The sequence below is a fragment of the Strix uralensis genome, chromosome 33 (assembly GCF_047716275.1).
Source record: "Strix uralensis isolate ZFMK-TIS-50842 chromosome 33, bStrUra1, whole genome shotgun sequence".
Classification (NCBI taxonomy): Eukaryota; Metazoa; Chordata; class Aves; order Strigiformes; family Strigidae; genus Strix; species Strix uralensis.
The window spans coordinates 3,071,724-3,095,845 of record NC_134004.1 but is presented as its reverse complement, the minus strand read 5'-3'; the positions used below and the strand labels follow the sequence as shown (position 1 = coordinate 3,095,845).

Sequence of the window (24,122 nt, the reverse complement as noted above, 5' to 3'; positions counted from 1 at the left end):
TCTTCCTCTCCTTTGGGCCAATGGGACCCGCCCCGAGTAGGAAAACCAATCATCGGCGGCGAGCGGACGGATGGGCAGTGGTCTGGCCAATAGAAATGAGGAGAGCCTTCGGCCAATGGACATGGGAAACGTCGTGAAGGAGGCGGAGCTCGGAGTGAGTGACGGGGCCTGAGGCCAACAGGAGACGCCGCCGCGCGGGAGGGCGGTACCAACAACAAATAAGGTGACCTAAGGGGGAGGTCCGCCGCAGATACAGCAGCCAATCGGAACGCAGGAAGCTGGCGCACCACCCAATCACAGGGCAGAAGGGGCCCGACCCAGCCAACCCGAGGCCAGCGGCGCCATGAGTGACGCGGGCTCAGGGCGGTGCCTCGTAGGAGGCGCTTCCCGTGACTGACAGCCCACGGGGCCGCGGTAGGGCGGGCGCGGGGGCCGCTGGGAGCCGCGACCTCTGACCCCTCCGGCGGCGGCTCCGCTTCCCGAATGCGGCCACGCCCGCGCGGCGGGGGCGGGACGAAGCCCGGCCCAGCCAATAGCGTCGCTCCAGGGCGCGGGTGGGCGGGGCCACGCAAGGGCGAGGCGGGGTTTCGCGGCGGTGGGCGGGGCCAAGGACGGGGGGGGCAGAGGGACGGGGCGGGGGGGGGGCTGGGATAGACCTGGGGGGTGTTTGGGGCCGTATAGAGCCGCGAGGGGAGCGGGGGGGGACCCGGGGGGGGCCCCAGGGGTGTCCGGGGGGGGGGGGGACGGGACGGGAGAGCCCATGGGCACAGGGCGGGGGGGCCCAGGGGGGTCGGACAGCCCATGGGCACAGGGCGGGGGGGCCCAGGCACATCGAGGGTCCCTATAGAGGGAGTGGAGGGCACAGAGGGGGGGTGGGAGGGGCCCGCGGGGGGGGCTGACGTGAGAGACCCCAGAGGGTGACGGTGCCACGGCCACGGCCCCCCCCCGCGCCCCCCCAAGTGCAGGCGCCACACACGGGAGTTTGATATTCATACGAAATTGCAGAAGTTACAAAAATCAGCGAGAAAACCGCGGGGGGGGGGGGGGGGGCACTGGAGCCTGAACGAGGCGATGGGGGGGGGGCTTCAGGGAACACGCTCTGCAGGGGAGCCCCCATCAACCCCCCCCAGGGCAAACCCACCTTCCTGCTCCCGCGGGGCCGGGAGATGGGGGGGTACAGCCCCCCCCCAGGGCTTCACCCCCAGCCGGTGCCGCTGAGAGACAGTGGTGAGGGGGAGGATGGGGGGGATGAAGGTGCTCCCCCCCCCCCCCCCACCTCATGCTGCTCCCAGGGGTGCCCCTGGAGGGGCCTTAAGTGCCAAAAGTCCAGGCGGGGGGGGGGGGGGTCTCGCAGAGCAGGATGTGGGACCCCCTCCCAGTCTGCAGGGGGGGGCCGGCTCCGCTTCGGGGGGGGCCCCAGCAGCCGTGGGGGGGCCCCGGCCAGAGCAGTCCCAGGGGTGGGGGCAGGAGGGAGGCGCGGGGGGGTCCTCAGCCCCCCACCGCTGCGTCCCCGGTGACAGACGTCAGTGCAGGGACGGGGGCTCCTTGCGGGAGGGGGGCACGGGGGGCAGCCCCCCCCCCGCTTGCTCCAGACCCGCGCTGGGCTGCAGGCAGCTGCCTGGAGACACCCATGAGGGCAGGCAGGGGCTGGGGGGGGCGCGGAGGGGGGGTCCCCGTCCTCTCACAGCCGCAGGTGGGGGACAGCCCTGGTGACATCGCGGAAGAAGGGGTGTCCCAGCGCCGCCTTGGCCGAGATCCGCTTGTTGGGGTCGTAGTGCAGCATTTGCTGGGGGCAGAGAGAGAGGGGGGGGGGATCGGTGAGGGAGGGGGTGTCCCCATCGCCCCCCCCCACCCCCCCCACGCCCCTCGCTCACCGCCAGCAGCTTCCGTCCCTCCTCGTCCAGGGGCGGCACCACTTTGCCGAAGTCCTGCCGGGCCCACTTGGGGAAGCTGGGCTTGTAGTCGGGCATGGCCGTGACCCCGGGCCAGGCCGCCTCGTCCGGCGTCCCCAGCGTGCGGAAGATGCGGAAGAGCTGGTCGATCTCCGAGTCCCCGGGGAACAGAGCGCGCCGGGTGATCTGGGGCGGGGGGGGGCGGCGGGAGCTGTGGGGGCGCCCCCGACATCCCCCGGGATGGGGCGACCGAGACGTTCTGCCCCTTTTCATGCCGACGTCGTGGCCGGGCCCCCGCCCCCCGCCGCACCCCGGTGTGGGGAGACACGCGGCCCCCACCCCGTGAGCTCTCACACCGGCCCCTCGTGACCGGCCCCGCGGCGGCAGCGGGTCCCGGTTTCCCCCCGGGGCGCTGCGGTCGGCCGCGTGACGCAGACCCTGGAGCGGGGAGGGTTCACATGACGCCCCCCCCTCAGCACCCACAAAGCCCCTTTATTCCCCGGGCGCCCACCCCACGCCCCGGTGACGTCGGGGGAGCCGCGGCGTCACCCTGGTGACACGGAACCGCCCCCCCCGCCGCCGCCACGGTGGATCTGAGCGCGCCGCGATGCCGCGGGGGCCCCGGTGTCACCCTGGGGGGGTCGGGGGGGTCCATCTGCCCGTCCCCCCGCTGTCACCCACCATCTCGGCGAAGATGCAGCCCAAGCTCCAGATGTCGACGGCCGTCGAGTAGTACTTGCAGCCCAGCAGGATCTCGGGGGCTCGGTACCAGAGTGTCACCACCTGCCACCGCGGGGACAGCGATGGGCAACCGGGTCGCGTGTGTCCCCACACCGAAACCTTCCCCCTCCCCGACCCCCCCAGCACCCACCTCGTGGGTGTAGGTGCGCACGGGCACCCCGAAGGCGCGGGCCAGGCCGAAATCGGCCAATTTGATGGCGCCGTCGGCGTTGATGAGCAGGTTCTGGGGCTTGAGGTCGCGGTGCAGCACGCGGTGCGCGTGGCAGAAGGCCAGGCCCTGCAGCAGCTGGAACAAGTAGCTCTGCGGGGAGAGAAATGGGGGGGGGGTGTCAGCAGAGACAGGACCCCCCATCCTGTGGGGAACCCCCCCACGCTGTGGTGACCCCCCCCCTGCGAAGCACCTTGATGAGGGGGAGGGCGATGCCGCTGATGGACGACGAGTCCATGAACTTCTTCAGGTCCTGGTGCAGGAACTCGAACACCAGGTAGAGCTTGTTCTCCGTGTGGATCACGTCCAGCAGCCTGGGGGGGGGGGGGGCACCGCCTGGACCCCCCCCCAGAACGGCCACGGCCCCCCCCACGGCCACGGGGGGCCCACAGCCGCCTTAGGGGGGCTCCTACAGCCACGGGGGGCTCCCCACAGCCCCCTCTCCCCCTTCCCTCCAGCAGCGCCCCCCCCATCGCTCAGGGGGTGCCCCCCCCCCCGCCGTGTCCCGCTCCCGCGCCCCCCCCGCGCTCACTTGACGATGTTGGGGTGGTTGAGCTCCTTCAGCAGGGAGATCTCCCGGATCGCGGTGCTGGGGACGCCCTCGGTCTCCCTGCGGGGAACGCGGGTGAGACCCGGGACCCCCCCCCGGTGCGTCCCCCCCCCGCGGTGCGTCCCCCCCCCCGGCGCCCCCCACTCACGTGTCCAGGCGGATTTTTTTGAGGGCCACCACCTCCCCCGTGACCTTGTTCCGGGCCTTGTACACGACGCCGTAGGTGCCCTCCCCGATCTTCTCCACCTTCTGGAAGTTCTCCATGGGGGGGCGGCGGGGGGGGGCCCCCGGTGGAGGGGGGGGGGCAACGGGACCCCGAGCCGGGGGAGGAGGGGGGGGGGGGGGCGGGGGGAGTGTCCGGGGGGGGCCGGGGGGGGGTTTGGGGCGGTCCCGGGCGGGGGGGGAGGTCCCCGGGGGGGGGTCCCTGGGTTGGGGGGGGGGGAGGGGGAAGGGGGGTCCCGGGCGGGTGGAACGATCGCGGCCGCCGCTTCCCCCCCCGCGCGCAGAAATGTTGCGGCGGCCCCGCCCGCGCCGCTTCCCGCCTTCCGTTGGCCACGCCCCCCCGCCCGCCTCTGATTGGCCGCGCGGGCGGTGACGCGGCGGGCGCGGGAGATCCCTTAAAGGGACAGGCGCGACCGGAGGAGACGCGCGCGGGGGGCGCTCCCGCTGGGGGGGGGGGCGGCTCTTGGGGATGGGAAATGGGGCTGCGCAGGCTCCGAGCGGGGCTGGACCCCCCCAAAACACAGACACCCCCGCGGGGGGCACCGCGTCGTCCGGGCACCGGAGGAACCGTCCCCCGGAATCAGCCCCACGGACGGGACCGGGGGGGGGGGGGGGGCGGGGGGGGGACACGACCCACGGGCACGGTTCCGCACACGCAGCCGCGGGCACGGGTGGGACCCTCCCGGGTGGGACCCTCCGGGCTGGCGCTGAGGCCGGTTGGGAGCTGGAAACCCCCCCCCACCCCCCCCCCCCCCGGCAGGAAAGATCGGGGTCCCCCTGCGTGTGCGGGGTGGGGGGTCCCCCGTGTACGTGCAGCATCGGGTCCCCCCTCTGTGTGTGGCATCGGGGTGTCCCCCTCCCCCCGCGCGTGCAGTGTGGGGGTCCCTGTGTGTGTCCAGGATCGGGGTCCCCCCCCGTGTGCACCCACCCTGCACAACAGGGTGACCCGGGCGCGGTGGGTGGCCCCAACCCCTACGTGGGACCAAATCCGTGTCCCTGGGGCCACCGGGACGGTGCTGAGCGCGGGGGGCAGCACCCCCCCCTTCCCCTCCCCAAGTTGGGGGGGTCTCTGCGTCCCCACGAGTCCCCCCCACCCACCCGGGGCAGAGCCGGAGCGTGTGACCGGGGCCGAGCGGGGCCGCACACACGTGTCCCCCACGCAACTCAACTGGGGGGGCCGGGTCCCCCCCCCCCCCTTTCGGGGTGGGACTATGCAAACGAGAGCCCCTTCATATCCCCCCGGCCCCGGCCTCGTCTCTCTGCCGGCGCCCGAACGCGGGGGGAGTCGAGGACGGTGGGACCATGCGGGTGCGTGGGGCGATCGCGGTGCTGGGGACCCTCCTGGTCCTGGCCACGGCTCAGCAGCGTAAGTGGGGTTTTGGGGGGGGGGGGGGATTGATTTGGGGGGTCTTGGCTGGGGGGGTCCGTCCCCACCACCCCGGGGATTATGGGGTCCATCGGTGGAAGCGGCCCCCCCCCCCCCCCCTCAAATCACACCGGGAGCAGGATTAGACCCCGCTGATCCCCTGGGTGGGGGCTGCTTGGAGGCCACGGGGGGAGCTTGTCGTGGGGTCCCCAACCTTCTGTGGGATGTGGGGGGGGGACCAACAGCCCTCTGGGAGCGGGGTGGGATGGGGGGTCCCCCCACTCTGTAAATAGGGGGAGGACCCCCATTTGTCTGTGACCGAGGGGACCCAGCGGGGACACAGCAGCCCCTTTTGAGTGGGAGGACACGGGGGGGCCCCGGCAGCCGCCTGCGAGTGGGGGCCCATGAGGGAGACGCTCGCCCCGTCCCGCCCGCGGCCGCCGGCTCAGCTGAGAGTCACATGAAAAGGCTTTGGGCAGCGCCGGGCGCCATGTGATGGGGCTTTGCCCCACGCGCGGCCTGGCCCCGGCCCATCACGTGGCCCCCGGGGTCCCCAAGGGTCCCCCCGCGGCTGGATGTCCCCCGGGGGTGCCACTACTGGGGCTTCCTGGTGGGCGGGTGCGTGTGCGGCACCCGGAGCGCCCGCGGGGGGCGGCCACCTGATGTGGGTGCTCCGGGCGCCACACGCGCACCCTCTGACCCTTCTCCCGCAGGAGCCGGTGGCCGGAGCCGTGGCCAGAGCCAGCCCTGGAGCGGGCGGCCGGCGCCGTTCCGGAGCTGGGACTCGGGGCGGTACCGGCCGTGGCAGGAGGGGCCGCGGCGGCAGCAGGACTGTTGGCGAGGTGGGTGCCGGGCCGGGTGCCGGGGGCCCGCGGTGGCCCTGGGCGCCGTCCCTGAGCCGCCGTCCCTGTCCCTGGCAGGCGGCGACGTCACCTTCGACATCAGCAACGACGCCCCCACCATGGCGGGCGCCGACGCCACCTTCTCCATCGCCCTCCGCTTCCCCAGCACCCAGGCGGTGCTGCCCGACGGCCGCGTCGTCTGGGCCCGGAACTGCACCGTCAACGGTCTGCGCCCACCCAAACCCCTCCCTCGGCACCCACCCGCATCCCCCCTCCCCACCTCACCCTCTGCTCCCCGCAGGCACCCGCGTCACCCAGGGCGACCTCGTCTTCCCGGAGCCGCCGGCCGAGGGCGCGGACGGCGTCTTCCCCGACGGGCAGCCCTTTCCCCCCAGCGCCGGGGGCAAGCGCGGAAAATTCGTCTACGTCTGGTGGACGTGGGGTGAGGCCGACACCGAACCCCGCCGGGGTCTGGGGGGTCCCCGAGGCAGCACCTGACCCCCCCTCCCCATCCCTCAGGGCGCTACTGGCAGGTGGTGGACGGCGCCGCGTCCCGGCTGACCGTGGGCACGGCGGGGGTGCCCCTGGGCTCCTACACCATGGAGGTGGTCGTCTACCACTACCGCGGCCGCCAGAAGTTCATCCCCATCGGCCACGCCAGCACCCAGTTCAGCATCACCGGTGGGTGCCTGGGGAGGGGGGGCTGGCGGGGGGACCCCGGCGGGACCGGACGAGCTGATGACGCCCCACATCGCCCCCCCCCAGACCAGGTGCCCTTCGCGGTGGACGTGGCGCAGGTGCAGGACGCGGTGGAGGGCGACGGGCGCTTCGTGCGGAACCGCGCCGTGGCCTTCACCGTGCGGCTGCACGACCCCAGCCGCTACCTGCGCGACGCCGACGTCTCCTACTCCTGGGACTTCGGGGACGGGAGCGGGACCCTCATCTCCCGCAGCGCCACCGTCACCCACACCTACCTGGAGGCCGGGTCCTTCGGCGCCCGCCTGGTGCTGCAGGCCGCCATCCCCCTCAGCCCCTGCGGCACCTCGGCGGCCCCCGTCGTGGGTCCCACCACCGGGCCACCACCGTCGGCAGGACCCACGGCCACGCAGCCCGCCGGCACCACGCTGGGGGGGCAGAGCACCGCCGCGGCACCCACCACCGGTAAGGGAGCGTGGAGCAGCGCCCTCCTCGCTCCAGGGGTGCTCGGGGGTCTTGGGGTGGCCCCTGCCAGGGGTCCCCTCCCCACCCTCGCTCTGCCGGCAGCACCTGCGATCTCCGACTCGCCAGTGGAGCCCACGGGGGGATCAGCGGCTGCACCCTCGGATCCCGCTGTCACTGAGCCCTCGGACCCCGCTGTCACTGAGCCCTCGGACCCCGCCGTCACCGAGCCCTCGGACCCCGCTGTCACTGAGCCCTCGGACCCCGCTGTCACTGAGCCCTCGGACCCCGCTGTCACTGAGCCCTCGGACCCCGCCGTCACCGAGCCCGTCCTCCTGGCACTCAGCACCCTGGCAGATGCTGCCGGTGCAGCCGCGGGTACCGACCCCGCTACTGCGGTGTCCACGGCCCCCCTGCTCCCCACCTCGGTGGCCCCGGCCGGGGATGCGCTGGGCACCTCAGCCCCCACGGCCACAGGGGGAACGGTGGCTGCAGGTGGGTGATTCCCCCCGGGGCAGGGGGAGAGGCCACGTCTGGGGGGGTCCTGAGGGCTTGGTCCCCCTTTGCCCTTCTCCAGCCCCTTCCCCGCCTCCTGCTTCTCCTGCAGATGTGGCAACAGCTGGAGCCACGGCGGGAGCCACGGCGGCATCTGCAGCAGGAGCCACGGCGGAGCCATGGTTGAAGCCACAGTGGGAGGAACCGTGGGAGCCACAGCTGGAGCCACATCTGGAGCCACATCTGGAGCCACATCTGGAGCCACGGCTGCCCCCGACGGCACGGCGAGCCGCTGGTGCTGGTGAAGCGCCAGGCCCCCGCGGCCGAGGGCACCGGCTGCATCCTGTACCGCTACGGCACCTTCTCCACCCAGCTCGACATCGTCCGTGAGCGCCGGGCCGGGGGGTCCCGGGGGGGGTCCCAGGGGGGTCCGGTCCCGCTCTGACGCCCACGTCCCGTTGCAGAGGGGATCGAGAGCGTGGCCATCGTGCAGGTGGTGCCGGTGGTGCCGGGGAGCAGCGAGAGCAGCGTGGAGCTGACGGTGACCTGCGAGGGGAGGTGACGGCGGCCGGGGGACGGGGCTGGGACGGCGCCGGGGCTGGGGACGGGTCTGCAGCCGCCTGACCCCCCCCCTCCGCCCGCAGCTGCCCGAGGAGGTCTGCACGGTGGTGGCGGACGCCGAGTGCCAGACGGCGCAGACGCAGACGTGCTCGGCCGTGGCGCCGGCCCCCGGCTGCCAGCTCGTCCTGCGCCAGGACTTCAACCAGTCCGGCCTCTACTGCCTCAACGTCTCGTTGGCCAACGGCAACAGCCTGGCGGTGGCCAGCACCCGCGTGGCCGTCGGAGGTGGGAGCGGGGGTGCTGGGCGGGGGGGTGCTGGGGGTGCTGGGGGGTGCTGAGCTGCCTCTGCCCGCAGGCGCTGCCCCGGCCGCCGGCAGGACCACGCTCTTCGTGGGGCTGGTGCTCGTCGCCGCCGCCCTGGGCACCGCTGCCTACACCTACAGGTCAGGCAGGGCAGGGGGGGGGCACCGCGGCGTGGCGGGGGGGTCCCCGCGGCACGGGGGGGGTCCCGCCGGCTCTCACCTTCTTGCCCCCCGCAGGCGCGTGAAGTACAGCCCGCTGCTGGCCGCGGCCCCCCCGGCCCCCCGCCCCCGGAGCTGGCTGCCCCCCACCGCTGCCCTCCGGCTCCTGCTGCACCAGGCCTTCGGGGGGGCCCCCAGCAGCGAGAGCAGCCCCCTGCTCCGCGCCAACACCGTCTAGGGACCCCCCCCCCCTTCCCCAGCCTTGTGCCGCCCCCCCCAGGCCTGGCCTGACCCCCAGGATCTGGGGGGGCGGTGCGGGTGGTGGTGTGGGGGGTCGCGTGGCCCCGGCCTTGTCGTCACCGAGATTAAAGGTTCAGCTCAGCCGGGGCCTCTGCCTCGTTGTGTGTCTTGGGGGGGGCGGTTTGGGGGTCCGGGGCACCCGTGTCCTGCTGGGGGGGGACCCTGAGCCCTCTGCCCCTCCCCGGTCGGCAGAGCCAGCGCTCGTCTCACCACCAGCTTTATTACTGCAAGAGGCACTTGAAATTGGGGGGGGGGGGATAATAAATAGGGTGGGGGGGGCCCAGCGGGGTGGAGGGCTCTGGCCAGCACGACACACACACGGGGGGGGCCACGTGCAGCCCCCCCCCACCCTGGCACAGCCCCCGCGGGTCGCAGCACCCCTGGGTGCGGTGGGGGGGGGCACGGCTGCTGCCCACCCCTGCCAAGGACACACACACACACACACACGGTTGGGGGGGGGTTGGTCCGTGTCCCCCACACCCCGGGCGCAGCTCAGGGGGGGCTCTCCCCCCCCCCTTCCCGGGCCCCTCAGGACTCGGGGGGCCCCTTCTTGAGGCCGAAGAAGCTGGAGGAGCGGGGGGGGGCGGCCATGAGCATCGGTGTCTGGTTCTTGTGGGTGATTTTGATCTGCAAGAGAGAGGCTGGGGCTGGGGGGGGCCGGGGGGGGCCCCGAGGTGCCCGGCGAGGGTGGGGGGCGCGTGTGGGGGGTGTCCACATACCGTGCAGGGCGGCTGCATCCAGGGCTCCCCGTCGATCTGCATGGGCAGCGGCTTCAGCGTCCTGCCAAAAAAAACCCCAAATCGCTGCACGGCCTGGCCCCCCCCCGACCCCAAAACCTCCAGGGCGCCCCCCCCGCCCCCCCCGCTCACCGCAGGGTGATCTCGGAGCAGGTCGCCAGGCGCTTGCCCGCACTCTTCAGCCCCGTGTAGATCTGCCCCATCTCCAGGACCCCTCCAGCCCACCACCTCCAGCCGCCGGTCGCTCAGGTCTGGGTGTGGGGGGGGAGCAGAGGTTGGGGGGGTCAAGGCGGTGCTGAGGAAGGAAAAGGGGGGGGTCCCCATGCCCCCCACACACCCTGCACGCAGGTCTTGAGGGTCTCGGCATCGGTGATGGCCGGGGGGGGTCCAGCCCCTGGCGCCCTCCTCGTTGCCCCCAGCACCCGCTTGGTCTCGCCCCAAAGGTTGGAGCCTCCGTGCATGCTGGGGATGTTCAGCACCGCCAGCCCCTCCAGGGCCCCGCTCAGGTCCAGGGGGGTCCCGCAGCACTGGGGGGGGGCACATCAGGCGGGGGCAGGCAGCCCCAGCCTCACCCCCCCCCTCAGCCCCAGGACCCCTCACCTCCACGCTCAGACACTCCTTGAGCTTCTTGCAGGTGGCAAAGATGGTCTCGGAAGTGGCGAACTCGAGGGGGGCCCAGGGCCACACACACACGTGGGGGGACACCGTGGGGACGGCCCCGCGTCCCCCCCCCACCTGCTGTTGAACTTCTCCGGGTATTTCTCCCGCATGACGTGGAAGCGGTGGGCGATGGAGGCATCCTGGCGGGGGGGGGGCAACAGAGAAGGGGTGAGGTCCTGGGGGGTGGGGGGGGGTTAAAGTGCCCCCCCCCGCCACCCCCTCGCCCCCACGCACCACCCCGATGGAGAAATAGTTGTTGATGATCTCGTAGGGCACCGGGTCCCCCGCGGCCGTCGGGTCCTCGGGCAGCACCTGCACCCGCCATCGGTCCATCTGCACCAGGCTGCCGCCCTCCATCTCCCGCAGGATCTTCACCAGGTCCTCCCCCGTGTACCCTGCCACGGCGGGGGGGTGGGATGGGCCGGGGGGGGGCCTGGGGGTGCGTGTGCCCCCCCCCCCGCCCCATCCTGCCCCACTCACCTCCCCCCCAGCGCAGGCAGCGGGCCAGGTCGTTGCCGGTGCCCAGGGGCAGCACGGCCACGGGGGGCCGGTGGGGCAGGTTGGCTTTATCTGCAAGGAGAGGGGGGGTCAGGGGGGGTCTGGAGAGGGGAGGGGGCAACACCCACCGAGGCAGGGGGGGGCAGCACCCACCGATGGCATCCAGGATCCAGCCCACGGTGCCGTCGCCGCCGCACACCAAGATCCGAAAGTCTGGCACGTCCCGGAAGAAATTCAGCCTGGGAGGGAGCGGGGGTGGGGGTGGTGTCAGGGCAAGGCTGGGACCCCCCCCACAGCACCCCAGTGACCCCCCCCGACCGCCCCCCCCCCCCCAGCCCTGCTCACCCAGGGGTGGGTCCTCCCTGCTGCAGGTTATAAACCTGCCGGGGGTTGAGCAGATACTGGAACTTCCGCAGCACCCTGGGGGGGGAGAGGGGAGTTGGGGGCCTGGGGGGGGGGCTGGGGGGGCCGCGTGGCCACCCCCTCCCCACCAGAACGAGCCCACCCGGTTGCCCAGGGCCCCCCCTTACCTCTCCCCCTGCTTCCCTCCGCTCTTGGGGTTGACGAAGACGAGGAGCGGGTGGGTGTCGGGCATGGGGCTGATCTGTGGGGTGGGGGGGGTGAGGGCGGCACCCCGGCCCCCAGGGACGAGGGGGGGGGGGCCCAGGGGGGGACACACGGACCCGGGGGGTGTCGGGGCTCACCCGCAGCGCCTGGCCCTCGGGGGTGGTGAAAACCTGCGGCGCCTCCTCCAGCGGCGTCCCGCCGCCGTCCCGCTGGCTGTCCTGCCTCTCCTGCCAGCACCCCCGGCTCAGGGCGGGGGCCCGGCGGGGATTGGGGGGGGGGGGCGGGGGGGGAAGCGCCCGGGGGAGCCCCCCCAGGGCCCCACTCACCAGCAGCACGGGGTAGATGGCGGCGGGGGGCAGGACGTGGTCCCGCAGGACCCCGCAGTCGCAGGTGGGGGGCACAAGGGGTTGGCACTCCTCGTGGATCTGGGGGCAGAGCGGGGTCAGGGGGGGGCCGGGGGGGCCCGGGGGGGTCTCCCCGCGGCGGGGGGCGGGGGGGGGGGCACCCACCTTCAGGTGGCACCAGACGCAGTGCAGCCCCGTCAGGCTCTGGAAGCTCTTGATCTTCTTCTGGCACTTGCCGCACTTGGCGGCCTCGCAGCCGCCCTTCACCCAGGCGTGGGCCTGGACCTGCGCGCGGGGCCCCCACGTCACCCCCCCGCGTCACCCCTGTGTCACCCCCAGCACCCCCTGTCACCCCCCATGTCACCCCATCACCCCGTGTCACCCCTGACCCCCCCCGTGCCCCCCCATCACCCTGTGTGACCCCCACATCACCCCTGTCACCCCCCGTGTCACCCCCATGACAGGGAGTTGGGGGGGGGTCAGACACTGGGTTCCCCCGCCCCGTGCGGGGATGGACAGAGGGACAAATGCACCGATGGCTGCACGGCCTGACGGAGAGGCAGGCGGACGGACGGACGGACGGACACATGGGGGGACGGACAGACGGACGGACGGATGGATGGATGGACGGATGGATGGGCAGGCGGGTGGGTGGACGGACGGACACATGGGGAGATGGACGGATGGACAGACGGGTGCGTGGGCAGGTGGAGCAACAGGCAAGCGGGCGGGCAGGCGGGCGGACAGCCGGACGGACAGACAGCCGGACAGACAGCCGGACGGACAGCCGGACGGACAGACAGCCGGACGGACAGCCGGACGGACAGCCGGACGGACAGACAGCCGGACGGACAGCCGGACGGACAGCCGGACAGACAGCCGCCGGCCCCGCGCACTCACGCCCGCCTCCCGCCGGCTCTTGGCGTAGGTGCTGACGCAGCTGGGCGGGGCCCGGCGGGCGCAGCGCTCGTGCACCGTGAACCTGCAGACTGCGGGGGCGGGGCTCGCGTCAGGCCCCGCCCACGTCCCCGCCCACCCGAGCATTCAACCAATCATAACGCATCCCGCCGCATCCGGGTTGGGCGGTGTGGGGGCGGTGGGTGGGGCCTATGAGCGGGACACGCCCATGGGGCGGGACGGGGCGGGGCGTCCCCGGGGCCACGGCTGGAACCCGCGCGTCCCGCCCAGCCCCAAACCCCGCCCCTCGCCATAACCCCGCCCCCTGCCCTAACCCCGCCCCCCGGCCCCATCCCTGTCCCCCCCCCGCCCTTGTCCTGCTCCTCCCCATCTCGGTCCCCACCGCACCCCCGTCCCCAACCCCGTCCCTGTCCCGGTCTCACCTGGTTCCCGCTGCATCCCCATCCCATCCCCATCCTGTCCCCATCCTGTCCCCACCCCTGTCCCCATCCCTGTCCCTGTCCCCACCCTGTCCCCACTGTGTCCTTGTCCCATCCCATCCCTGTCCCCATCCTGTCCTGTTCCTGTCCCATCCCATCCTGTCCCTACTGTGTCCCCATCCCATCTCCATCCCTGTCCCCATCCCTGTCCCTGTCCCCATCCCCATCCCCATCTTGTCCCCACCCCTATCCCCATCCCATCCCATCGCTGTCCCTGTCCCTGTCCCCATCCCCATCTGACCTCTGTCCCCATCCCCATCGCTGTCCTGGTCCACATCCCCATCCCCGTCTCTGTCACTGTCCCTGTCCCTGTCCCTGTTCCCATCCCATCCCTGTCCCCATCCTGTCCCCATCCCCATCCCCATCCCTGTCCCTGTCCCCATCCCCATCCCCGTCTCTGTGCCTGTCCCCATCCCCATCCCTGTCCCCATCCCCATCCCTGTCCCCATCCCTGTCCCCATCCCCATCCCCATCCCTGTCCCCATCCCTGTCCCCATCCCCATCCCCATCCCTGTCCCTGTCCCCATCCCCATCCCTGTCCCTGTCCCTGTCCCCATCCCCATCCCTGTCCCCATCCCCATCCCTGTCCCCATCCCCATCCCTGTCCCCATCCCTGTCCCCATCCCATCCATCCCATCCCATCCCATCCTGTCCCTACTGTGTCCCCATCCCATCTCCATCCCTGTCCCTGTCCCTGTCCCTGTCCCCGTCCCCATCCCTGTCCCCATCCCATCCCATCCCATCCTGTCCCCATCCCGTCCCCGTCCCCGTCCCCCCCCGCTCACCGGTGCAGCGCAGCCCCTGTTTCCGCAGCCCCACCAGCAGCGCCGCGCACACGTTGCAGTACACGGGACGGCTGAAGTGCTTCAGGCGCCACAAGTGCTGCCCGTCGTCCTTCATGTGCTGGGGGGGGGACACACGGGTCGGGGGGGGCCCGGCCGGGCCGGGGGGAGGCCCCGCGCAGCGTCACCCCCCACTCACCGCCTCCAGGCCCAGCAGCACCAGCAGCGGGATGTTGGTGACCCCCCCGCGGAGCCACTCGGCCAGTGACACCGTCCCGCTGCCGTCGTAGTCGATCTCCCGCATCATCTCCTGCAGGATCTGGGGGGGCGGGGGGGGGCACAGGGCTGGAGGAGCTCACGGGGGTTGGGGGGCAGCCCCCCGCCACCCCCCCAGCCCCCCCCCAGCCCCACTCACCGGCTTCAGCTCCGTGACGTCCCAGTCCAGGTACTGGGCCACGCGCATCATCTGGGTGATGATCCGATCCACCTCCTGGGGGGACAGTGTCAGCGGGGGGGGGACACCCCGCAGCCCCCCCCCCGCCCCAGCACTCACCGAGCTGTCCAGGAGCCCGTTCCCATCCTTGTCATACAGCTTGAAGGTGACTGCGGGGGGGGGACACAGACACAGAGCGGGGTGAGGTCACCCCTGGGGACCCCCGAGCCCCCCCCCAGGGACAGGGGACACCCCCCCCCCACTCACACTCCAGCTTGTCCTCGGGGCGTCCCCCCTCCAGCAGCGAGAAGTAGCAGGAGACGTCGTTAACGCAGACGAGGTCGCTGCCTGTGGGGACAAAACCCCCGATGAGACCCCCCGGGGGTGCCCCCCACCCCTTGCCCCCCCCCCCCGGCCCCCCCTGACCCTCCTGGCTGCTCTGGAAGGAGGCGAAGAGGTGGCGGCACAGCGGCTCCGGGACGTCGTCGGCCTCCAGGTACCTCCTCAGGAAGAGCGTGAACCCCTCGAAGTCGACGCACTGGGGGGGGCACAGTGGGTTGGGGGGGCCCCAGGGTGCAGCCCCCCCCCCCCCCCGTTGCTGGGGGTCTCACCTCTCCCCGCCGGTGTCGCGACAGGGCCCCGTCGCCGTCAAACTCCTGCAGCACGTCCTGCACCTTCCTGCTGCTGTCTGGGGGGGGACGGCGGCCGGGCCGCTGCGGCGCGGGCACACGCGTGTGCCCCCCACCCTGACACGCCTGAGCACGCGTGTGCCCCCCACCCTGACACGCCTGAGCACGCGTGTGCCCCCACCCTGACACGCCTGAGCACATGTGTGCCTCCCACCCGACATGCCTGCACACGCGTGTGCCCTCTGCCCCAACATGCCTGCACACACATGTGCCCTCTCCCCGACACACTTGCGCACACGTGTGCCCCCCACCCTGATACACCTGCACACATGTGTGCCCCCACCCTGACATGCCTGCACATGCATGTGCCCTCTGCCCCGACACGCCTGCACATGTGTGTCCCCCACCCCAACACGCCTGTGCACACATGTGCCCCCTGCCCCAACACACTTGCACACGTGTGCCCTCTGCCCTGACACGCCTGCATACGCGTGTGCCCTCTGCCCCGACACGCCTGCATACGCGTGTGCCCTCTGCCCTGACACACCTGCGCACGCACATGTGTGTGAAGCTGCCCCGGGGCACACACACGCGTGTGCAGAGCCACCCCCACGCCTGCAAAGGCGCCACCATACGCGTGTGCACACGTGCAGCCACCTCCACGCGTGCGAGGCTGACCCCGCGCAGGCACACGCGTGTAGAGACACCCTCATGCACGCACACGCGTGTGCAAAAACACCCCCCACGCACGCACACGCGTGTGCAGAGCCCCCCCACTCATGCACACACGTACAAAGCCGCCCCCACGCCGGCACACGCGTGGCCAGAGCCCCCCCCCAACCGCCCCCCCAGGCGTGCGAGCCCCCCCCTTCCCACGCGGGCACACGCGTGTGCGGGTGCGCACACGGGGGCTCGGGGGGTGCTTTGCGTGTCGTCCCCCCCCCCCCCCCCACTCACAGTCCAGGTATTTCTGCAGTTGGGCAAACTCCTGCGGGCTGAGGGTGGCCCAGTCCGGGCTCTCGTCCATGGCTGCGGGGGGGGGACACACACACGGGGACACCCCCACGGCCCTGCGGCGGGTGATGGGAAAGGGGGGGGGCGTTGGGGGCGGACGCCCCCAACGCCCCCCCCCTTTCCCATCACCCGCCTGCGCGCCCCCCCCCCCGGGGCTGAGTCACGCCGGGACCGCGACCCGCCCAGCCCGGGGGGGGACACACACACACATATTCGGGGGCCCGGGACCCCCCCTCCGTGGTCCCCCGCGGGAACACGGACCCCCCCGCGATCTCCACGGGAGCGCTCGGGCATCCCCGGTGCCTCTTCCTTCCCTTCCCGTCCTCCCCCCCCCCGCCCCCCCCCCCCCCGGTAACGCCCGGTACGAGCCGTCCCGTCCCAGCTCATCCCTCCGGGCCCCCCCGGGGGGCGCATCCCCCCCCCCCCCCCGTCGGGGCATCCCGGTGCCTCCGCCGGTACCTGGCGGGTCCCGCGGCGGCTGGTCCGGCCCGGCCCCGTGACATCACGGCGCGGGGGGGCGGCACCGGCCGCACGTGCCGCCGGGGAGCGGGGGAGGTGGCGGGGGACACACACACCCCCCACCCCCGCCCCCCCCCACGACGGCGGCGGCGGCACCGGGCACGCTGCCCCCCCCCCCCCCCCCCCGCCACCGCGGGGGTCCCGTGCGCGCCCCCCGTTTTACACCGCCCCCCCCCGCCCCGTTTCTCCCTGAGCCCGGGGTTGGGGGGGGGCCGTCGCGGGGGACCCCCCCTCCAAAGCGGAGCTGGATGGGGGGGGCGCGACCCCTCGAGGGGGCAGAGAAGGGCCCCACGCAGCCCCCGCGACTGGGGGGGGGGGGGATGAAGGGATCGCCCCCCCCGCCCAGTGCCTGGAAATCCCCCGCGGCGGCCGCGGGGGCGGGAGGCGGTTGGTGTCTCGCCGCCCCCCCGCGTGGGCCCGGGGTGTCGCATCCGCCCCCGGGGAAGGGGGGGGGCGTGGGGACCCCAATCCACGCGGGGGTTGAGCGGGATTGGGGGGTGGGACCTCCCGGTGGGACCCCCCCCCCGGTGGGACCCCCCCCCCCCCCGTGTCCCCCGGCCACGTCGGCGGGGCCCGAAAGCGGTTGTGAGCGGGGACGGGGCCCCCCCGGAGCGGGGTGGGGGGCACCCCACATGTTGGGGGACACATGGCGTCGGGGATGCGACGCTCGGGCGGCCCCAGCCCCGCTGCGGGGGGGCTGCGCCCCCGGCCCGCGGTGACAACAGGGGATGAAGGGACCCCCCCCCGCTCCCCCCCCCCCCGCTCTCGGGGGGGGCCCCGGGGCCGCGCTCCCCCCGCGCCGCTTCCTCCTCCCCCGCCGGGTCTCGGGGCGCGATCGGGCCGGTGGTGGCGGTTTGGGGGTTCCTGTCCCCCCGGGGCTCCCGGGTGACCCTGGCGGGGGGGGGGGGAAACACACGGCCCCGCTGCTCCCCCCACCCGGGGGCCCCCCCGCGGGGGGACGCGGCCCCGGACCCCCCCCAGGACTCGGGGTACGCGCCCCCAGGCCGGGGTTGGGGGACGCTGCGGTCGCCATGGCGATGAGCCCCGGATTGGGGGGGGGTGTCTGTGTCAGGTCACCATGACAACTTCGCACCTCCGGTGGGGGCGCTCCCCCGGTGCATGTCGGGAGTTCCCACCCACCCCCCCCCCTGCACGGGGCGCGGCCCCTTTAAGAACAAAATGGCCGCCCGCTCCGCGTCGCCTTCCCGCGGCCACGCCCAGCGGCTGCGCCGCCACTTCCGGGGCGGGGCCTGGGGCCGGAAGTGTGTCGCGCTCGCAAGATGGCGACTCCCTATGTGACTGACGAGACCGGTGAGTGCGGCCCGGCCCGGCGCCGTGGGGCGGGTGGCTCCCGTGGGGCTGGGCCCGGCCCCCGTGGGGCCGATGTTCCCCCCGGATCCGCAGGGCGGGACCCGACTCCGGTCCCTGTGGGGCAGGCGCACCCCGCTGCCCGTGGGGCCTCTCTCCTGCCCCATCTCTGTGGGGCCCGGCCCGGCCCCTGTGGGGGGAGCTCCCTGCTCCCGTGGGGCTGAGCCGCGGCCCCGGCTCTGTGGGGCTGGGCGCCGTCGGGCGCCGTCTGTCCCCCCCTTGCCGGTCGCTGTGGGGCAGGTTCTGCCTCCCCAGTCTCTGTGGGGCTGGGCCCACCTCGTCCCCCCAGCCCGGTGTCTCGGGTGTCCCGGGACCCCGTGGGGTCTGTGGGGTGTCCTGGGCCCCCGTGGGTCTGTGGGGTGTTCTAGGACCCCCGTGAGGTGTCCCAGGGCCCCCGTGGGGTCTGTGGGGTGTCCCGGGGCTCCCTGTGGCGTGTCCTGTGGCCCCCGTGGGGTGTGGGGGGTGTCCTGTCCCCCCGTGGGGTCTGTGGGGTGTCCCAGGGCTCCCATGGTCTATTCTAGAGCTCCCGTGGGGTCTGTGGGGTGTTCTATGACCCCCATGGTGCGTCCTAGGGCCCCAGTGAGGTCTGTGTGGTATCTGGAGCCCCCATGAGGTGTCTCAGGGCCCCTATGGGATCTGTGGGGTGTCCCGGGACCCCCGTGGGGTGTGTGGGGTGTTCCAGGGCCCCCGCGGGGTGCGTGGGGCTCCCCGGGGCCGCCCGCCGACGGCACCTTGGCCTCGCAGGGAAGTACATCGCCTCCACGCAGCGCCCCGACGGCACCTGGCGGAAGCAGCGGCGGGTGAAGGAGGGCTACGTGCCGCAGGAGGAGGTGCCGGTGTAAGTGGGGCAGACGGCCGGGGGGGGGCCCAAAGCGAAGGGGGTGTCCCTTGGGCAAGGGGGGGGGTGTCCCGGCTCCCCCTCCGGGGCTGGGGTCTGCCGGGACGTCCCACCCCGCGCCGGGCCCCGCGACGCCCAGGGCTGCGCGTGCCGGGTGACGTCTCGAGGTCTCAGTCTCTTTCCAGGTGCCCGAGCAATTCCGACCCCCTCACCCCTACCCCATAAGCCGCGTCCTGCCGGTACGATCGACGCCCGCCCCGGCCCTCCTCCGGGTGACCGCGCGGGGCCGGGGGTCCCCCGCCGAGGCGAGGAGGACCCTGAGCGGAGCGCGGAGCCGGGCGCCCGTCACCACGCCCCCAGGGCGGCTGCGTGTGGCGGAAGGGGGCAGAGCCCGCGGGGTCCCGTGTGTCGTCCCCCCCCCACCCCCCCAGACCCCGCGCCGGGGGGCTGCTCCAAGGGGTTCGCCGGAGGCACCGAGCGTCGCCGGGGTTTGGCGCCGGGGCGCTGGGTCCCCGCGCGAGAGGGGCGGCGGGGGGCGAGGCGCCTTCACCCGCTCTCCTTCCGCGCAGGTACGAGAATAAATACGTGAAGTTTTTCAAAGCAAACCCGAGCTGCCGCCGGGGCCTGAGCCTGGAGGCCGCCGCGCAGCCCGGCAAGGCGGAGAGCGGCGAGAGCGGCCTCTCCAAGGCGGCGAAAAGGAACTTGAAACGCAAAGAGAAGAGGAAGCAGCAGCAGGAGAAGGGCGAGCGCGAGGCGGACGGACTGAGCCAGGCGCTGGAGAAAACCTCGCTGGCGGGGGGGGACAAGGGGCCGCCGGCCGCCGCCGCGGGGGACAGTCGGGCGGGCGCGCCGCAGCCGGCCTGCGGCACCGGGGGCCCCGCCGAGGGGGACGCCCCCACCTCGGAGAAGGGCAGGAAGATCAAGAACCTGAAGAAGAAGCTGCGGCAGGTGGAGGAGCTGCAGCAGCGGCTCGACGCGGGGGAGATCAAGCAGCCGACGAAGGAGCAGCTGGAGAAGCTGGGCCGGAGGAAAGCGCTGCAGGAGGAACTGCGGGACCTGGAGCTGGACTCGTAAGGGGAGGGCGGGGGGGTTGGGGGGGCGGGGGGGGGCGCGGGGGGTGTCCCCGCACACGGGCTGCCCGGCCCCAGCGCCGGGAGGGGCTTTGGGTGGGAGCTGGCGGGTTTTGGTTTTTTTTTCTCCGAACGGTCGTTCCCAGCTATCGGTGTCAGAAACCCGGCGACTCCCCGATACCTCTGTCCTTTTTTTTGTTTGTTTGTTTTTTAATTTTATTTGGGGCGGGGCCGTGCCAGGGCGGGGCAGCGGACACACCCCCCCCCCCCCCCCCCCCCCCCGCCAGCTTCGATCGTCCCCAGCCCCTCGTGTTCTGTGTCGCGGCCTCTCTCTCCCTTTTATTTTTAAAACCCACGCAATAATAAAATTGCAGTAGTGACCCGGCGCCGGGAGCTCGCCGCTGCCTTTCCCGGTGTGGGGAGGGGGGGCACACCCCCCCCCCTTTGTGTCCCCCTGCCTCAGGGCTGCCAGGTGGGGGGTTGAGGGGATCCTCCCCCTCCAGGGGGGTGTTCCTGGGGGGGTCCCGGTGCCCACAGAGCTGCTGGGGGAGGGCAGGGCGCTGGGCTGGGGGGGGGGACGACACACACACCCCGGGGCATCGTGGGGACCTGGGGCTGACCCCCCCCATGGCCCCGCGCCCACCTCAGCTCCCTTCCTGTCCTGGCGGGGGCCCTGGTGCCCCCCACCCCCCGCAACGCAGCATCACCCTCCCCAGGCCCCTGCACCACCAGGACCTACTTCTTCCAAGGTGGGGAACTGGGGGGGGCCAGGGGGTCCCCCACACCACCCGTGCCCCCCCCTCACCCCCCTGCTGTGGGTGATGAGGTCTGGCGATACCGGGGGGGGGGGGGGGGGGGGCTCCCATGACACTCTTTAATGTGGAACCCCCTGTACAGGCGCGGCGGGGGGGGCCCATCCCCAGGGCGGGGGCCACCCGTGGTCTTTGGGGGGGCTTGGGGCAGGGCTGGGGGGCTGGGGAGGCCCCATGGCAGGGTGAGACCCCCCCGCGGGGGTTAAGGCTTTAAGGCTCCTCCAGAGGGGGGGGGGGCGGAGCTGGGCTGGGCCCGCGGGGTGTGCAGCGTTTGGGTAGGTCCTACAAAAATAAAAGTGGGGCTTTATTTTTAAGTGGGGGAGGGGGCATGGGGCTGCCCCCCAGGGTTCCCCCCTCCGTGGGGCTGGGGGGGGGTCAGGGGCTGCGGTGGGTGTGGGGCTGGCGGCAGAGCGGGGGCACTGGGTTTGCCCCACCCCGGGGGACCCCCCCCCCAGCCCCTGGGGGTCCCCAACATCACCCACGTGCCCTGAAGCTCCGCCCCCCCGGCCACACCCTCCGGGAGGCGGGGCATATGGCACCTCATTTGCCTATTTAAAGGGACAGGCACAGTGGGAGTGGGGGGGGGGCCCGGGCGCCCCCAAGGCACGTCGGTGGGGCGGAGGGGGGGGGGGGCTCAGGGGCGGCGGCGGGGCGGGGGGGCGGCGGGGCCGCAGGCGGCCTCGGGGGCGGCGGGGGGGGCCGGCGCCGTCCCGCTCTCCAGCTGCCGGTCCCGCAGGCTCCGGATGTAGCTCTGGGGGGACACGGGGGTCAGCGCGGCCCCACCGCCGCCGCCGCGGCCCCCCCGGGGCGGGGACTCACCGGGGCCAGCACGTCGCCCGCGTAGCGCTTGACGGGGGGGGGTTTGCGGCGGTAGGTGCCCTCGGGGGGGGCCAGGCTCTGCCGGCGCTTGGCCTCCTTCTGCCGGATGCGCAGCAGCTGCAGCCGCTTCTGCCGCCGGCTGAGGATGACTGCAGGGAGCGGGGGCTGAGCCTTCGGCGGCCCCGGCGCCATCCCTGTCCCCACGGCCCTTCCCGTCGCGTCCCCGGCGTCATCTTCCCCAGCTCTGGCCCGTAGCCATCCCGTCCCCATCCCCGTCCTGTCCCTGTCCCATCCCCATCCCTGTCCCCATCCCAGTCTCCATCCTATGCCTGACCCTGTCCCCATCCCCATCCCCATTTTGTCCCCATCCCTGTCCTGTCCCTGTCCCCATCCCATCCCCATCTCCATCCTGTCCCTGTCCCCATCCCTGTCCCATCCTGTCTCCATCCCCGTCCCTGTCCCTGTCCCATCCTGTCCCCATCCCAATCTCCATCCTATGCCTGACCCTGTCCCCATCCTGTTCCTGTCCCCATCCTTGTCCCCATTCCCATCGTGTCCCTATCTCTGTCCCATCCCTGTCCCATCCCAGCCCCATCCCTGTCCCCGTCCCCATTCCCATCCTATCCTTGTCCCCGTCCCCATCCTGTCCTCCCTGTGTCCCTGTCCCACCCCGTCCCTGTCCCCACTGTGTCCCCACCCCTGTCCCATCCCGTCTCCATCCTGTCCCTGTCCCCACTGTGTCCCTGTCCCATCCCATCCCCATCCTCCCCCCCACTCCCCCCTGCCCCCCCAGGGGTCCTCCCAGCACCCAGCTCCCCCCGGGAAGGGGCTCACCCCCCGCCGTGCTCACCGTCGGTGTGGGAGAAGCCGTCGGCCGTCAGCTTCCACTGGAGCAGGACGGCGAGGAGGCCGAGCAGCGGCCACGCGCCCAGCACCACCCAGCCGGGCCAGCACAGCGGCCGCGCCGGCGCCAGCCGCAGCCGGTCGTAGACGTAGAGCACCAGCGCCAGCCCCTCCACGAAATAATCGGCGCAAACCACGACGACGGCGGCGCCGAAGACGCCGGTGGAGAGGACGGTCAGCGCCTTCGGCCACTGCAGCGCCAGGAGGGCGCAGAGCAGCGCCAGCCCCAGCAAACTGCCCGCCGGCACCCAGGGGCTCGGCGGCGGCAGCACCGGCGCGGCCGCCACCAGCGCGGCCGTGGCCAGCAGTAGCCCCAGCAGTAGCCCGGTGGTGAAGAGCCCGACGCTGCGCAGCAGCATGGTGACCAGCCCGCAGAGCAGCCCGATGCCCAGGGCGATGCCGGCGCTGGCCTCCAGGCTCAGCTGCGTCTCCAGCACCCGCTCCTTGTAGCACAGGAGGAAGATGACGATGGAGCCGAAGAGCAGCCCCGAGAGGAACATGATGGCCTTGAAGCAGCGGTACCCTGGCGCGGGCACGGGGGCGTCACCAGGGGCTGCCCCGCCTGTGCCCCACGGTGTCCCCTGGGACTGTGCCCCGTGGCTGTGCCCCCCCCACACCCCCCTCCTTGACCCCCACCATGCAAAGCTCCTCACCATGAGTCTGCCGTGCCCCCCAAGTGTGCCCCAGTTCTGTGCCCCCCAGTTCCGTACCCAGTTCTGCGCCCCCCCACTCTGCCCCCCCCACTCTGCCCCCCAGTTCTGTCCCCCCAGCTCTGTGCCCCCCCGCTCTGCCCCCCCAGTTCTGTGCCCCCCAGTTCTGTCCCCCACAGCTCTGCCCCCCAGCCCTGTCCCTCCCAGCTCTGCCCCCCCCAGCCCTGTCCCCCCGCCGTGCCCCCCCTCACCAAAGCAGCCGCAGACGACGCCGAAGAGGGCCCCGAGGGCGCAGAGGGCGGCGGGGACGGGTTCGTAGGGGGGTCGGGGCTCCAGGGCGCAGTGGGGCGCGGGGGGGGCGCCGGGCTCCATCGCCCGGGGGCTGCGGGGACTGGGGGGGGTGGGGTGCTGAGCCCCTCGCCCCCCCTCGGCACCCAGCGGCCTTCCCCGGGCTCTGCGGGCGGTGGGTGAGCGCCCCCCCCCCCCCTCCCCACACCCACATCTGGCAGCGGCGCCGCGGCGGGAGGGGGGGTACATCGTGGGGGAACTGGGCTGGGGGGACTGGTGGCTACTGGGAGGACTGGGCTGGGGCGCTGGAAACTTGCGGGGAGCTGCCGGGGCGGGGAGGGCTGCGAGTGCTGGGAGGGGGAACGGGGAGCTGCTGGGGAGAGCGAGCTGGGAGCACTGGGAACACTGGGAGGGGGCACTGGGAGCTGCTGGGGGCACTGGGAGGGGGAACTGGGAGCTGCTGGGGACAGCAAGCTGAGGGCACTGGGAGGGGGAACTGGTTGCTGCTGGGGGCTCTGGGAGCTGCTGGGAGGGGAAACTGGGAGCTACTGGGAGCACTGGGAGCACTGGGAGGGGGAACTGGGAGCTGCTGGGGGTCTGGGCGGGGGGCGGCGCTGTCCGGGGCTGCCGCACTGGGAGCGCTGGGGGTGGGGGCGGGAGGGCTCCGGGCCGGGGGCGCCGCTCGGTCCCCGCCCCGCCCCGGGACTCACCCACTCGCCGCCGGTCCCGGGGGTCGCGGTGGGGCCCGGCCCGGCCACGGAGCCGAGACTCCGCCGGGGGCGGGGCCGGGGCGGGGCCGCCGGGGGGTCCCGCGCGGGGCCGGGCCGTGGGGCGGGGGCTGCGGGCCCGGGGGGGCTGTGGGAGCCCCGTTCCGTGGGGCCGGGAGGGGCCCCGCGTGGGGCCGGGACACCCGTGGGCGCCGCCGCGGCCCCCGGCCGGGACAGAGGCGCTTTGTGCGCGGGGACACGTGACGGGGTCAGCGGGGGCCGCCGGGGCCC

The 24,122-nt window shown here is 73.4% G+C and overlaps 5 protein-coding genes across 12 annotated transcripts; 2 read left to right on the top strand and 3 right to left on the bottom strand.

The window, feature by feature from the left end:
- Window positions 1–1,044: 1,044 nt before the first annotated feature.
- Window positions 1,045–3,663, bottom strand: CDK2 (cyclin dependent kinase 2). Of its 6 annotated transcripts, none has more exons than XR_012626792.1 (7): window positions 3,540–3,663; window positions 3,374–3,451; window positions 3,035–3,155; window positions 2,574–2,934; window positions 1,875–2,078; window positions 1,179–1,786; window positions 1,045–1,083 (listed from the first exon to the last, which is right to left on the bottom strand). XR_012626792.1 is itself a non-coding variant. In XM_074854045.1 (7 exons), exons 1-7 carry the CDS (start codon window positions 3,653–3,655, stop codon window positions 1,682–1,684), a joined length of 897 nt encoding a protein of 298 aa, XP_074710146.1. In that variant the 5' UTR covers window positions 3,656–3,663; the 3' UTR covers window positions 1,539–1,681. The 6 variants fall into 6 exon arrangements, 5 of the variants coding, with proteins under 5 accessions (XP_074710144.1, XP_074710145.1, XP_074710146.1 ...); XM_074854045.1 differs by lacking the exon at window positions 1,045–1,083 and having other exon boundaries at window positions 1,539–1,786; window positions 2,574–2,675; window positions 2,764–2,934; XM_074854043.1 differs by lacking the exon at window positions 1,045–1,083 and having other exon boundaries at window positions 1,098–1,786.
- Window positions 3,664–3,840: 177 nt separating this feature from the next.
- PMEL (premelanosome protein) lies at window positions 3,841–8,883 on the top strand. The gene is given in 14 exon segments (XM_074853802.1): window positions 3,841–4,979; window positions 5,693–5,821; window positions 5,900–6,046; window positions 6,123–6,263; window positions 6,341–6,502; window positions 6,587–6,982; window positions 7,085–7,474; window positions 7,587–7,646; window positions 7,649–7,756; window positions 7,759–7,860; window positions 7,939–8,032; window positions 8,091–8,320; window positions 8,391–8,478; window positions 8,575–8,883. Coding segments are annotated over 14 exon segments (2,271 nt in total). The 5' UTR covers window positions 3,841–4,915; the 3' UTR covers window positions 8,735–8,883.
- A 298-nt stretch (window positions 8,884–9,181) lies between these two features.
- On the bottom strand, window positions 9,182–16,440 carry DGKA (diacylglycerol kinase alpha). The gene is given in 25 exon segments (XM_074853759.1): window positions 9,182–9,423; window positions 9,516–9,576; window positions 9,666–9,752; window positions 9,754–9,784; window positions 9,871–10,060; window positions 10,134–10,196; window positions 10,256–10,333; window positions 10,428–10,588; window positions 10,674–10,763; window positions 10,845–10,930; window positions 11,037–11,111; window positions 11,222–11,295; window positions 11,396–11,485; window positions 11,585–11,683; window positions 11,768–11,887; window positions 12,503–12,591; window positions 13,785–13,902; window positions 13,981–14,100; window positions 14,197–14,271; window positions 14,335–14,384; window positions 14,482–14,562; window positions 14,641–14,752; window positions 14,826–14,902; window positions 15,801–15,913; window positions 16,317–16,440. Coding segments are annotated over 25 exon segments (2,283 nt in total). The 5' UTR covers window positions 16,361–16,440; the 3' UTR covers window positions 9,182–9,324.
- A 1,168-nt stretch (window positions 16,441–17,608) lies between these two features.
- On the top strand, window positions 17,609–20,038 carry PYM1 (PYM homolog 1, exon junction complex associated factor). The gene is made up of 3 exons (XM_074853612.1): window positions 17,609–17,687; window positions 18,489–18,582; window positions 19,152–20,038. The coding sequence occupies exons 1-3, from the start codon at window positions 17,657–17,659 to the stop codon at window positions 19,654–19,656; spliced, it is 630 nt and encodes a 209-aa protein (XP_074709713.1). The 5' UTR covers window positions 17,609–17,656; the 3' UTR covers window positions 19,657–20,038.
- On the bottom strand, window positions 19,973–24,077 carry LOC141936554 (transmembrane protein 198-like). 3 transcript variants are annotated; one of them, XM_074853608.1, is made up of 5 exons: window positions 23,835–24,077; window positions 23,088–23,227; window positions 22,134–22,709; window positions 21,284–21,432; window positions 19,973–21,215 (listed from the first exon to the last, which is right to left on the bottom strand). In XM_074853608.1, exons 2-5 carry the CDS (start codon window positions 23,206–23,208, stop codon window positions 21,099–21,101), a joined length of 963 nt encoding a protein of 320 aa, XP_074709709.1. In that variant the 5' UTR covers window positions 23,209–23,227; window positions 23,835–24,077; the 3' UTR covers window positions 19,973–21,098. The 3 variants fall into 3 exon arrangements, with proteins under 3 accessions (XP_074709709.1, XP_074709707.1, XP_074709708.1); XM_074853606.1 differs by lacking the exon at window positions 23,835–24,077 and having other exon boundaries at window positions 23,088–23,808; XM_074853607.1 differs by lacking the exon at window positions 23,835–24,077 and having other exon boundaries at window positions 19,973–20,746; window positions 23,088–23,808.
- Between the last annotated feature and the right edge of the window lie 45 nt (window positions 24,078–24,122).